Source organism: Physella acuta, unplaced genomic scaffold (genome assembly GCF_028476545.2).
Source record: "Physella acuta isolate Inbredline_101_S28 unplaced genomic scaffold, ASM2847654v3 ptg000019l, whole genome shotgun sequence".
Classification (NCBI taxonomy): domain Eukaryota; kingdom Metazoa; phylum Mollusca; class Gastropoda; family Physidae; genus Physella; species Physella acuta.
This window is the reverse complement of record NW_026731539.1, coordinates 847,972-862,280: the sequence shown is the minus strand read 5'-3', so window position 1 is coordinate 862,280 and position 14,309 is coordinate 847,972. Positions and strand designations below refer to the sequence as shown.

The window sequence follows — 14,309 nt, the reverse complement described above, 5'->3', positions numbered from 1 at the left end:
CCCTAACCATGAAACTAGCATATGTCCTATCCTAACCATGACACTAACATTTGTCCTATCCTAACCATGACACTAACATTTGTCCTACCCTAACCATCACACTAACATTTGTCCTACCCTAACCATGAAACTAGCATATGTCCTTTCCTAACCATGACACTAACATTTGTCCTATCCTTACCATTACACTAACATTTGTCCTTCCCTAACCATGACACTAACATTTGTCCTAACCATGACACTAACATTTGTCCTACCCTAACCATGACACTAACATTTGTCCTAACCATGACACTAACATTTGCCCTAAACATGACACTAACATTTGTCCTACCCTATCCATGACACTAACATTTGTCCTACCCTAACCATGACACTAACATTTGTCCTACCCTAAGCATGACACTAACATTTGTCCTACCCTAACCATGGCACTAACATTTGTCCTACCCTAACCATGACACTAACATTTGCCCTAACCATGACACTAACATTTGTCCTACCCTAACCATGACACTAACATTTGTCCTACCCTAACCATGACACTAACATTTGTCCTACCCTAACCATGACACTAACTTTTGTCCTACCCTAACCATGACACTAACATTTGTCCTACCCTAACCATGACACTAACATTTGTCCTACCCTAAGCATGACACTAACATTTGTCCTACCCTAACCATGACACTAACATTTGTCCTAACCATGACACTAACATTTGTCCTAACCTAACCATGACACTAACATTTGTCCTACCCTAACCATGAAACTAGCATATGTCCTATCCTAACCATGACACTAACATTTGTCCTATCCTAACCATGACACTAACATTTGTCCAACCCTAACCATGACACTAACATATGTCCTACCCTAACCATGACACTAACATTTGTCCTACCCTAACCATGACACTAACATTTGTCCTATCCTAACCATGACACTAACATTTGTCCTACCCTAACCATGACACTAACATTTGTCCTACCCTAACCATGACACTAACATTTGTCCTACCCTAACCATGACACTAACGTTTGTCCTAACCATGACACTAACATTTGCCCTAAACATGACACTAACATTTGTCCTACCCTAACCATGACACTAACATTTGTCCTACCCTAACCATGACACTAACATTTGTCCTACCCTAAGCATGACACTAACATTTGTCCTACCCTAACCATGACACTAACATTTGTCCTAACCATGACACTAACATTTGCCCTAACCATGACACTAACATTTGTCTTACCCTAACCATGACACTAGCATTTGTCCTACCCTAACCATGACACTAACATTTGTCCTACCCTAACCATGACACTAACATTTGTCCTACCCTAACCATGACACTAACATTTGTCCTACCCTAACCATGACACTAATATTTGTTCTACCCTAACCATGACACTAACATTTGTCCTATCCTAACCATGACACTAACATTTGTCCTAACCATGACACTAACATTTGTCCTAACCATGACACTAACATTTGTCCTAACCTAACCATGACGCTAACATATGTCCTACCCTAACCATGAAACTAGCATATGTCATATCCTAACCATGACACTAACATTTGTCCTATCCTAACCATGACACTAACATTTGTCCTACCCTAACCATCACACTAACATATGTCCTACCCTAACCATGACGCTAACATATGTCCTACCCTAACCATGACACTAACATTTGTCCTACCCTAACCATGACACTAACATTTGTCCTATCCTAACAATGACACTAACATTTGTCCTACCCTAACCATGACACTAACATTTGTCCTACCCTAACCATGACGCTAACATATGTCCTACCCTAAACATTACACTAACATTATTCCTACCCTAACCATGACGCTAACATGTCCTACCCTAACCATGACACTAACATTTGTCCTATCCTAACCATGACACTAACATTTGTCCTACCCTAACCATGACACTAACATTTGTCCTACCCTAACCATGACGCTAACATATGTCCTACCCTAACCATGACACTAACATTTGTCCTACCCTAACCATGACGCTAACATATGTCCTACCCTAACCATGACACTAACATTTGTCCTACCCTAACCATGACACTAACATTTGTCCTACCCTAACCATGACACTACATCAGAGTCAGGTCTGATCTGATTCCACCAGCTGTAAGAGAAGATGACGTCACAAGTATGCCTTCTGCTAGGACTGATGTTGTCTCTCGCAGAAGGCGAGATCCTAGTCTTTACATTCGCTTCAATCAACACATCTCTGGTCTTCATTGAAGATGACTATGGCACGTAAGGACTTTCACGTGGTGATTTTAAAATGGTATCGTCCTTGTTTTATATATATATATATATATATATATATATATATATATATATATATATATATATATATATATATATATATATATATATATATATATATATATATATATATATGTATATATATATATATATATGAATATCTTGAAAGTTAACACTCCTCTGAATTATTTATCAACAGATTATTAGATTTTTGTTTCTGCCGAGTGAATATTTACTGTAATATGGAATTTATAAAAGCCGACAAAGAAGAGCTGGGGTACCTTGGCTTAACTCCGGGCAATTTAACGTGGTTTAAACTAGACAAGGTCGCAAAGGTTCAAGCCGTGCCCGCTGCCTACAGCGCTTCATACTGCCAGTGGTTTCCGGGCAACCACACGGCCACATGCGGCCAGCCGTCTGCTGACGTGTACAGCAAGCACGTGAATGACGTCAACAGGTGTATTTCAGTGCGGGCCAACGACGGCCAGTACTGCCAGAACGGCATAAATTTGGTCATGTGGAACTTTGACTTCTTTACCAACTTCAGGGATTCTAAAGCTCTTTACCTGAGTGACTGCATGGCGCTAATGTCGTACGCGTCTATGGTGGACGAACGGTCTCCCATCAAGTACGCTCCTCAGGTGGCCGAGGCGGCTTTGGCTGGGGTCATAGGTGTAACGATGTTTGTATTCGGCATTGGTCTCTACCTGTACAAGACTGGTCAGCATCCCAGGTACAGATACCGTTCAGTGGGGGAGACGGATCTTGCTCATGACTGATCAACACGTGTGTGGGAGATTTAGTGAGGGTAGACAGCACGTTTGTGGTAGATTTAGTGAGGGTAGACAGCACGTTTGTGGGGGATTTAGTGAGGGTAGACAGCACGTTTGTGAGAGATTTAGTGAGGGTAGACAGCACGTGTGTGGGAGATTTAGTGAGGGTAGACAGCAGGTGTGTGGCAGATTTAGTGAGGGTAGACAGCACAGGTGTGGGAGATTTAGTGAGGGTATACAGCACATGTGTGGGAGATTTAGTGAGGGTAGACAGCACATGTGCGGTAGATTTAGTGAGGGTAGACAGCACAGGTGTGGGAGATTTAGTGAGGGTATACAGCACATGTGTGGGAGATTTAGTGAGGGTAGACAGCACATGTGTGGTAGATTCAGTGAGGGTAGACAGCACATGTGTGGTAGTTTTAGTGAGGGTAGACAGCACGTGTGTGGGAGATTTAGTGAGGGTAGACAGCAGGTGTGTGGGAGATTTAGTGAGGGTAGACAGCAGGTGTGTGAGAGATTTAGTGAGGGTAGACAGCAGGTGTGTGGGAGATTTAGTGAGGGTAGACAGCAGGTGTGTGAGAGATTTAGTGAGGGTAGACAGCACGTGTGTGGTAGATTTAGTGAGGGTAGACAGCAGGTGTGTGGTAGATTTAGTGAGGGTAGACAGCAGGTGTGTGAGAGATTTAGAGAGGGTACATCGACAGGATGTTTAGTTAGCACCCGAACACTACAGTTTGAAATTAAGTTTGCTAAAATAAAATACTAACATGCATGTCTGACTTGGTTAAGTTTTAACTAGTCTCTCAGTGTTCTTATGAGGCAGATGTCAGTGTCATGTGAGACATATGTCAGTGGTCATGTAAGACAGATGTCAGTGTCATGTGAGACAGATGTTAGTGTCATGTGAGACTGATGTTAGTGTCATGTGAGACAGATGTCAGTGTCATGTGAGACAGATGTCAGTATCATGTGAGACAGATGTCAGTGTCATGTGAGACAGATGTCAGTGTCATGTGAGACATATGTCAGTGTCATGTGAGACATATGTCAGTGGTCATGTAAGACAGATGTCAGTGTCGTGTGAGACATATGTCAGTGGTCATGTAAGACAGATGTCAGTGTCATGTGAGACAGATGTCAGTGTCATGTGAGACAGATGTCAGTGTCATGTGAGACAGATGTCAGTGTCATGTGAGACAGATGTCAGTGGTCATGTGAGAGAGATGTCACTGTTAACAAAATACTTTTCATGTATGTGGTTTTAACTGCTCTTAACACATCACACTGTGGATTGTTTAACACAGTTGCAGATAATTAAATAATTATTTGTAGACAAGTTCCTTTTTACAAATTTTTACTGGTCACATTGTCTGTCTGTCTGTCTCTCTCTCTCTCTCTCTCTCTCTCTCTCTCTCTCTCTCTCTCTCTCTCTGTGGTGGTGGACTTTTGATCCTAAATGAAAGTTCCTTTTGACTAACTACTAAAGCAGCTACTCCAAATAATTCTACTGCAGAAGATAACACACGACTATTTTATTGTCAATATTTTTAGATAATAAATTAGTTAGTGAGATGAATTAAAACATTACGATAACATTAGGACTATGTAAGGACAATCTAAGGACAATCTAAGGACAATCTAAGGACAATCTAAGGACATTCTAAGGACAATCTAAGGACAATCTAAGGACAATCTAAGGACAATCTAAGGACAATCTAAGGACAATCTAAGGACAATCTAAGGACAATCAAAGGACAATCTAAGGACAATCTAAGGACAATCTAAGGACAATCTAAGGACAATTTAAGGACAATTTAAGGACAATCTAAGGACTCGAGCATGGGATTTGAACTCAGGACTTGCTGGCAAGCCCTCCAAGATCTTACAATATTTAATAAGCTAGTATGAAACTCTAGATAACGGGGTTAAATATTACCGACCACTGGAACAGCCAGGCGTCTGAGTTAGTCAGGTCACGTGGTCACATCTGTATCCCACCTGAGAGGAGTTGACCTCTGACATGAGGCAGACATTCGCTAATTGTAGTTAAAATCACAAGCTACTGATCGGGATTTTAAAGTAAATATTTTAGTCCTTAGTTGTTTCCACTTGATTATTTTAGTCCTTAGTTGTCTCCACTTGATTATTTTAGTCTTTAGTTGTTTCCACTTGATTATTTGAGTCCTTAGTTGTTTCCCCTTGATTATTTTAGTCCTTAGTTGTCTCCACTTGATTATTTTAGTCCTTAGTTGTCTCCACTTGATCACGTTTAAAAGAAATGGAATAAATAATCGACAGGTTATATTTTTTTACAATTTTAGCACAGAATTCCTGTGTTATTATTTTAAAATCCCAGTGACTAAAATGTAGACAGTACATGTACTTTATACCTTAGTTATCTTTACAAATACCCCGAGTAATATACACACATTCACACATTCATAGCCTACACAAATGTAACTTGAACATTATTTTTATACTTTCTTTATCTAAATTTTCAGTGGAGTTTATACTTTTTAATTTCCTTATAAGATTTCTCTTTAAAAACAATTGAACGTATTGTGCTAACCATAAAGTCAATCTAACAACTGAATAAAGACTAGACGTATTTTTAAACTTCCCTAATTCATATCATTTATTGTTGATAAAATGTATTTAATCAGGCGTGGTAATAAAACATTGGCCGATAGGGTGTGTATGGCTGAAACTCGAACCCGTCATTCGTGTAGTCAAATCGACTTTTTACTTTTACTTTCTCGTACACGAAGTATAAAGGAAGTATTGTAATCGGATAAAAAATATAAAATCGAAATTTTCACCACCTCCACCCCCCCCCCCCCCCCGAGTTTTTCTGTCAGTGTTTCTTTCTTCCAGGCATATCTCCCGAACGAAATGGAATTTATGTAGAAAATGTATACTTTTAACAAAGTCCAAAGAGTAACTGAGTTGCCTAAACACAACATCCCATATGTTCACTAAACACAACATCCCATATTTTAGCTAATCACAACAGCCCATATGTTGGCTAAACACAACATCCCATATGTTAGCTAAACACAACAGCACATGTATTGCCTAAACACAACAACCCATATGTTAGCTAAACACAACATCCCATGTGTTGGCTAAACACAACATCCCATATATTAGCTAAACACAACATCCCATATGTTAGCTAAACACAACATCCCATATGTTAGCTAAACACAACATCCCATATGTTGGCTAAACGAAACATACCATATGTTCACTAAACAAAACATACCATATGTTCACTAAACACAACATACCATATGTTCACTAAACACAACATCCTATATGTTGGCTAATCACAACATCCCATATGTTCACTAAACACAACATCACATATGTTCACTAAACACAACATCACATATGTTAGCTAAACACAACATTCCATATGTTAGCTAAAAACAACATCCCATATGTTGCCTAAACACAACATCCCATATGTTAGCTAAACACAACATCCCATATGTTAGCTAAACACAACATCCCATATGTTGGCTAAACACAACATCCCATATGTTAGCTAAACACAACATCCCATATGTTGACTAAACACAACATCCCATATGTTGCCTAAACACAACATCCCATATGTTAGCTAAACAAAACATCCCACATGTTCACTAAACACAACATCCCACATGTTAGCTAAACACAACATCCCATATGTTGCCTAAACACAACATCCCATATGTTGGCTAAACACAACATCCCATATGTTAGCTAAACAGAAGACCAATTGTTTTCCAGAGCCAAACTATCGGGTCAGATATAAATAGATTCTGTTATTTCCAGCAAAATAGTTCTATTTCTGCGTTAGTTGTTTACGACACGCCTACTTTCTTTATCGTGACTAGAGTTGCTTGCAATCTAATGCGAATTATTCCAACATCCTTTAACTATTAACACCATTCTAGACGTTTGTGTTCATATTTTCAAAGTTTTCTTAACTTGTGAACATTTCAACATGCACATTAATGCAATAGGTTTTTTTTCCGACATGGTGAAATTTAAGTCTCCTGTTGAGGAGAATAAAAGGCCTTTTGTTCTGGTAAATTGCTTTTGTGTTGAGAGTTACTGAGCTGTGTTTTTTGTATTGAGAGTTTTTTGTGTTGCGAGTTACTGAAGTGATTTCTGAAGAAATATCTGCTCGACTAGCGCTCTTTATTTCATTGTGTGTGTTTATTGTCTGGTAGCTTGGACTATAGAGAACATGCAGGCAATGACCACTGGTAGCCTGCAGGCAACGACTACTGCTAGCCTTCAGGCAACGACTACTGCTAACCTGCAGACAGTAAGTAATGAAGCAGCATATTCGCCACTTGATACCACATCACAACCAATGCGGTCAACAGTTCCCCACTCACTAGTGGCTGACCCAACTATTTGGTTTCCGACAAAAGATGGGATGACGCAAACAAATGAATATGAAAGGTCACCATCTTTAACAGAAAGCAGTGGTATATTAGTATCACCATCTGCAACAATGTCACCATCTTCAACAGAAAGCACTGATATAGTATCACCATCTTCAACAATATCACCATCTTTAACAGAAAGCAGTGACATTTTAGTATCACAATCTTCAACAATGTCACCATTCTCAACAGAAAGCAGTGATATAGTATCACCATCTTCAATAATATCACCATCTTCAACAGAAAGCAGTGATATAGTATCACCATCAGCATCAGTTGTATCACGCTATCCAACCTTGTCACAGTCTATAAATGTCACTTCATCAAATGTCACCTTGTTCAATCCAGAAGACGGCAACTCGCCTATCATACACGGATCACAGCTGATTGCAGTTATTGTAGGAAGTACGGTAGGCACATTAACCATGTCAGTTTTGGTCTTGCTGGGATGCCTGTATTTCAGGGTCCGCAAACGAAGAAATATGGAAAAACGTCGCCAACTTTACGATAATCTGAAGCTGAAAGTCTACGCTGATGTAGAGGTACAAGACCAGTTCATGGAGGCCAGAGACCGTGGGCTAGGACAGGCCAGAGACCGTGGGCTGGGACTAGGTCACGTGGTGGTGCTTGAGGGTGAGGTGGGTACGATGACGGCTGATATCGCTGCAGGTGGGACCCAGAGGGCCCGGGGCAGGGAGCATCCTTGGGGTGGGGGCAGAATCCCAGATAGGGACAGACGTAGTGGTCTTGATAAAAAGGAAGACAAAAATATTCGTGGATCTCTTGATATAAAGGAAGATAAAAATATTCGTGGAGCTCTTGATATAAAGGAAGACAAAAATATTCGTGTAGCTCTTGATTTAAAGGAAGACAAAAATATTCGTGTAGCTCTGGATATAAAGGAAGATAAAAATATTAATGTAGCTCCTGATATAAAAGAAGATAAAAATATTCGTGGAGCTCTTGATATAAAGGAAGACAAAAATATTACTGGAGCTCTTGATATAAATGAAGATAAAAATATTCGTGGAGCTCTTGATATAAAGGAAGATAAAAATATTCGTGGAGCTCTTGATATAAAGGAAAATACTCGAGGAGCCCTTGATATAAAAGAAGACAAAAATATTCGTGGGCCGTCTTATATACAGGAAGACAAAAATATTCGTGGAGCTTTTGATATAATGGAAGATAAAAATATTCGTGGAGCTCTTGATATAATGGAAGATAAAAATATTCGTGGAGCTCTTGATATAAAAGAAGATAAAAATACTCTTGGAACTAATGATATAAAGGATGACACACATGGTGTTGTAGGTAATGAAATAAATAAAGAGACACCGAAATGTGAAAGCCTTGTAGAAATCCCAATAGGAAAAGAAGAGCCGTGTAGAAAAAACATTAGACTTGATCAACATGTGCTGATGGCAGGGCTAGAAAACAACATCAAAAACAAACTCAGATATGTTAAACCGAAATAATCTAGACTGGTGAGAACAGCACCAAGCTATGGAGAGTCTCTAGCCAACAAGCTGACTGGTGAAGTCAAACACACAGAGGCATTTAACTCGAACGTAACAGATCTTGTCACACCAAAACACAAGCCATACATTACAAACCCTGCCACCACCACACATAACCCAAACATAACAAACCAATCCACCCCACACATAGCCCACACATTACAAACCAATCCAACCCACATATAACCCACACATTGCAAGTCATGCCACCCCCACACATAACCCAAACTTAACAAACCAATCCAACTCACACATAGCCCACACATTACAAACCAATCCAACCCACATATAGCCCACACATTGCAAGTCATGCCACCCCCACACATAACACAAACATGAAACGTTCTGATAAGATATCCCGTTATTTGTTACATTTCAAGAAATATTCGCCAAAGACAAGAATGTGTTTGTGTTTTATTTCTGGAAGACGTATAACATTTAGTAACATTAATGAGCATTAAATTATATAACGATAGTTTCTAAGCAGCAAATTGGACGGTTCAATCATTCAGACAAGATAAACAACAACGCAAGCATCAGACGCCTATTTTTCTCCATGAAACGATTGTTTTTCTTTATAACTCTACTTAATACTGACGCCTATTTTCTCCATGATACGATTGTTTTTCATTATAACTCTACTCAATACTGACGCCTATTTTTCTCCATGATACGATTGTTTTTCATTATAACTCTACTCAATACTGACGCCTATTTTTCTCCATGATACGATTGTTTTTCATTATAACTTTACTTAATACTGACGCCTATTTTTTTCCATGATACGATTGTATTTATCTATGACTCTACTTAATACTGACGCCTATTTTTCTCCTTGAAACGATTCACATCCCGTGAGTCTCCCTCAGGCTCCTCTCTAGCAATGACCAGTGCACACGTGACCAGCAGGACTACGACCATCAGCACGGAGACCAGACCCAGAAGGACGTTGTACTTCCGGTTGTTCTCGTTGGCATAGTCCCGGTTCGCGTAGTAGGTGTGGGCGGGGCATATGCCCACCTGCAGGCCAGTGCCGGGCAGCGTGATGTTGCCACCGTCCGTGTCCCAACGTATCTCGATGCTGCCAGCCGTGCAGTTGAGCCGGTCCAGGTTGTCTAGCCGGACACAGGGTAGAGCCACCGGGTACCGGATGTGGAAGTGCTGTCTGTAGCACTTGACGTGCGAGCGCTCCTCCATGCAGACCTTGCTGCATAAGAAATCAATTTGGTTGTGGATTTCTATCTCCGCTAGCTGCTCGGGTGTCTGGGCCATCTGGGTGATCTCGATGTTGTGGGGCGAATAAATGTTTGCTCTGATTGACTTGAGATCAAAGGAACACTCGTAGCTAGATGTACAGAAGCAGTTGAGCAATCTGGTGATTTAAGTAGAATACGTTGGTGATATAGGATATAGTTGAACAGACTGGATATACATAACAGAAAAGGCTGGTGATGTAGAATTGGATGGTTGTAGGCTGTACAATCCAATGCTGGGTGTCACACTAGACTATATTTTTTAAAGAGCACTTGCAAGGTTACGAAGAAAATGATGAAATTTGTTTACCGTTGAAATACGTTAGATTTCGTTCACAAAACATTTTTTAGGAAATCATGTGCAATCGCATACAATGAACGAAATCCACAAATTAAATATAGCTTTAAAAAAATGAACATGTATTATTTAAATGAGGAGTTGCAATGGTATGGGTTTATTTATAAAAGAAACAAAAACTTTGGACGCTGTTCTACTCACGTCTCTTTATTATTTCGGTCTATTAAAATCTCCATTGATTCTAATGTTGGAGAACACTTTTGCGTGTCCCATGCCAACGCATGCAGTACAAGTAGTAGTAGTATCAATATCATGGTCGTGCTGAAATGTGTTAGGTTGCTATACATTAAAACAGTCTGTTGCGTACATTTGTAAAATTTGGTTCTTTTAAAAAAATTTGATTTATATTGTAAAAGTGTTAATATAACAATGACATAACATTCAGAACTTAATTAAATGTAATAAAAGAATATAAAAACAATATGGCTGCATTATTTTGTGGTGGATTCTTGTTTTTTATTGTTTATGTTTATGCTGTGTTTGGTTCCGTTTTAGTTATAATAAATGTTCAGGAGATCAACTTGTACATTTTATTTTCCCGTATACAGGTAGCATGGTAGCCATAATGAACAATTGACAGATAGTTTGAAAATTTTCGCTATTTTACACCTCACTAATTTATAGTATACGGAATTCATTGTCATTGTGCGAAAAATCTAAAACAGATTTTCACACATTTTAATGTTTCATAACTTTCCGAAGCCGGAAAAAACTTAATGTTACAACCCTGTCCGTCTGTCTGTTTCTTCCAGACATTTTTCTCCGGGGGGGGGGGGCTCTCAAAATTTTCGGATGGGGAGGGGTGGGGGTGGGGGGCGGTAGACTTTCTTCGGGTGGGGGGGGGTGGACACTGTTAAAAGTATATATCTTCTGTATAAATTATATAAATTTCATTTCGTTCGGGGGGGGGGGGGGGCGGAAATATTTTTTTCCCCGTAGAGATGCCTGGAGGAAACTCTGCTGTCTGTGTGAATGTAAATACGATAAGTTGAGTACTATTTAACAGGTATATGAGGAGGTTTTAATAATTTTTAAACAATTCCGGTAATCTATATTTCACTGTGAACACGATAACGTGAGTACTGTTGAGTAAAATAAAATAAAAATGGCGGTACTTGACCCGTTTCTATTTTTTAAATAAAGCTAATGTGAGTACCGTTTCACTAATGTGGACAAAATTGTATACATAGGTAAGATCTTATTCTCTTGACTGAGTTGAACTGAGTGACTTCAGGTGACCAAAAGTAATTCTGTACTTGAATGTGAGTTAATTCGATGTTTAACTAACTATTTAAAAGTTATCAATATTTCGTCCGCAATTAGTGTAAGCCTACACACAATTCTACAGATACCAAATGCTGTGCAATTTTTTCTTCTGAAATAATATTAGAAAGTTTACCAGCCTGTTTTGACTTAGATATAGAAATAAATGTCGTATTTAGGTCGCTGATTTAAATGAAGGCAATCCGAATATTGACAATAAAAACACAGGCACATTCAAGTTGTACAATAATTTATGAACTTATGGCCTAATTGAATGATCTTCTAGAAGAGGTGCAGTTTGGTTCAAACGTGAAGACGCGTTCAAGCTCACACGGTGCGTAAACTAATAATTTAATACAAACCAGACATTTTTATAGACCCTATGCAGCCCTATGCAGCCCTATGCAGCCCTATGCAGCCCTATGCAGCCCCATGCAGCCCCATGCAGCCCCATGCAGCCCCATGCAGCCCCATGCAGCCCCATGCAGCCCCATGCAGCCCCATGCAGCCCCATGCAGCCCCATGCAGCCCCATGCAGCCCCATGCAGCCCCATGCAGCCCCATGCAGCCCCATGCAGCCCCATGCAGCCCCATGCAGCCCCATGCAGCCCCATGCAGCCCCATGCAGCCCCATGCAGCCCCATGCAGCCCCATGCAGCCCCATGCAGCCCCATGCAGCCCCATGCAGCCCCATGCAGCCCCATGCAGCCCCATGCAGCCCCATGCAGCCCCATGCAGCCCCATGCAGCCCCATGCAGCCCCATGCAGCCCCATGCAGCCCCATGCAGCCCCATGCAGCCCCATGCAGCCCCATGCAGCCCCATGCAGCCCCATGCAGCCCCATGCAGCCCCATGCAGCCCCATGCAGCCCCATGCAGCCCCATGCAGCCCCATGCAGCCCCATGCAGCCCCATGCAGCCCCATGCAGCCCCATGCAGCCCCATGCAGCCCCATGCAGCCCCATGCAGCCCCATGCAGCCCCATGCAGCCCCATGCAGCCCCATGCAGCCCCATGCAGCCCCATGCAGCCCCATGCAGCCCCATGCAGCCCCATGCAGCCCCATGCAGCCCCATGCAGCCCCATGCAGCCCCATGCAGCCCCATGCAGCCCCATGCAGCCCCATGCAGCCCCATGCAGCCCCATGCAGCCCCATGCAGCCCCATGCAGCCCCATGCAGCCCCATGCAGCCCCATGCAGCCCCATGCAGCCCCATGCAGCCCCATGCAGCCCCATGCAGCCCCATGCAGCCCCATGCAGCCCCATGCAGCCCCATGCAGCCCCATGCAGCCCCATGCAGCCCCATGCAGCCCCATGCAGCCCCATGCAGCCCCATGCAGCCCCATGCAGCCCCATGCAGCCCCATGCAGCCCCATGCAGCCCCATGCAGCCCCAAGCAGCCCCAAGCAGCCCCAAGCAGCCCCAAGCAGCCCCATGCAGCCCCAAGCAGCCCCATGCAGCCCCATGCAGCCCCATGCAGCCCCATGCAGCCCCATGCAGCCCCATGCAGCCCCATGCAGCCCCATGCAGCCCCATGCAGCCCCATGCAGCCCCATGCAACCCCATGCAACCCTATGCAACCCTGCAAATTGTAGAACGCCCCTTTTTTTGAACTTACATTTACCTTACGATCACTATTTAACTAACAGAGCCCAGGATTTGAACCCAGCCACACAAGCATGACAGAGAGAGAGTTAACTGAATAACTGACACCTAGTCCTCTCTGCCATCCTGTTCCATACAAAATTTCTAAAATTTGTTATTATAAGTGAATTGTTCTTACATTCTTACATTTTGCCAGTTTCGGCATCAGGTCGCAAAATAATTGAACATTTAAAAAAGTATAATCAATGTAATTTTAATTGACTAATACACTACAAATGGGGCATACATAATTTTATAAAGAGTTTTGGTAGATTATATTACGGTAAATCCCTTCATTTGAATTGAAAAAATTATTCTTTAATAATTTGGCCTGATGTAAACAACGCTTCTCAGACCAACTTGAGTGTAGCAAACATTGTGTACCGTCCTAGAGACGTTGGAAAGGCTTTAAGTGTATAGTATCTTAACCATCTTTTTCTCCAATAGTTTGAGGGTAGAGTACATTTTCTGACAAGCTTACAAAAGTGTTTTCGTTAGCTGGTTAAGTTATTGAATGTATTCCTTAATTTGGCCCACCATCTAGTAAAAGTAATTGTCTGAACATTTTTCTTTTAACAACCAACCCTTATATTTTCCCTGTATGCACTTAATTTATATTACCATAAAATATACCACCATAATAATTTCTACAACACTCATATATACCTAAATTAAATCAGTATTTTTTAATATTAACTTATCATTAAATAAATCTTTAAATACGTTTGTTTTAAAATGA

At 41.2% G+C, this 14,309-nt stretch overlaps 1 protein-coding gene across 1 annotated transcript in view; it reads left to right on the top strand.

Moving 5' to 3' along the window:
- The first annotated feature begins 2,175 nt into the window (after window positions 1-2,175).
- Window positions 2,176-14,309, top strand: part of LOC131939803 (uncharacterized) — a 34,242-nt gene continuing 22,108 nt past the window's right edge. The window contains exon 1 of the mRNA XM_059298349.1: window positions 2,176-2,301. Coding sequence (XP_059154332.1) covers window positions 2,180-2,301 — 122 coding nt within the window. The 5' untranslated portion in view covers window positions 2,176-2,179. The remainder of the gene's footprint in view (window positions 2,302-14,309) is intronic.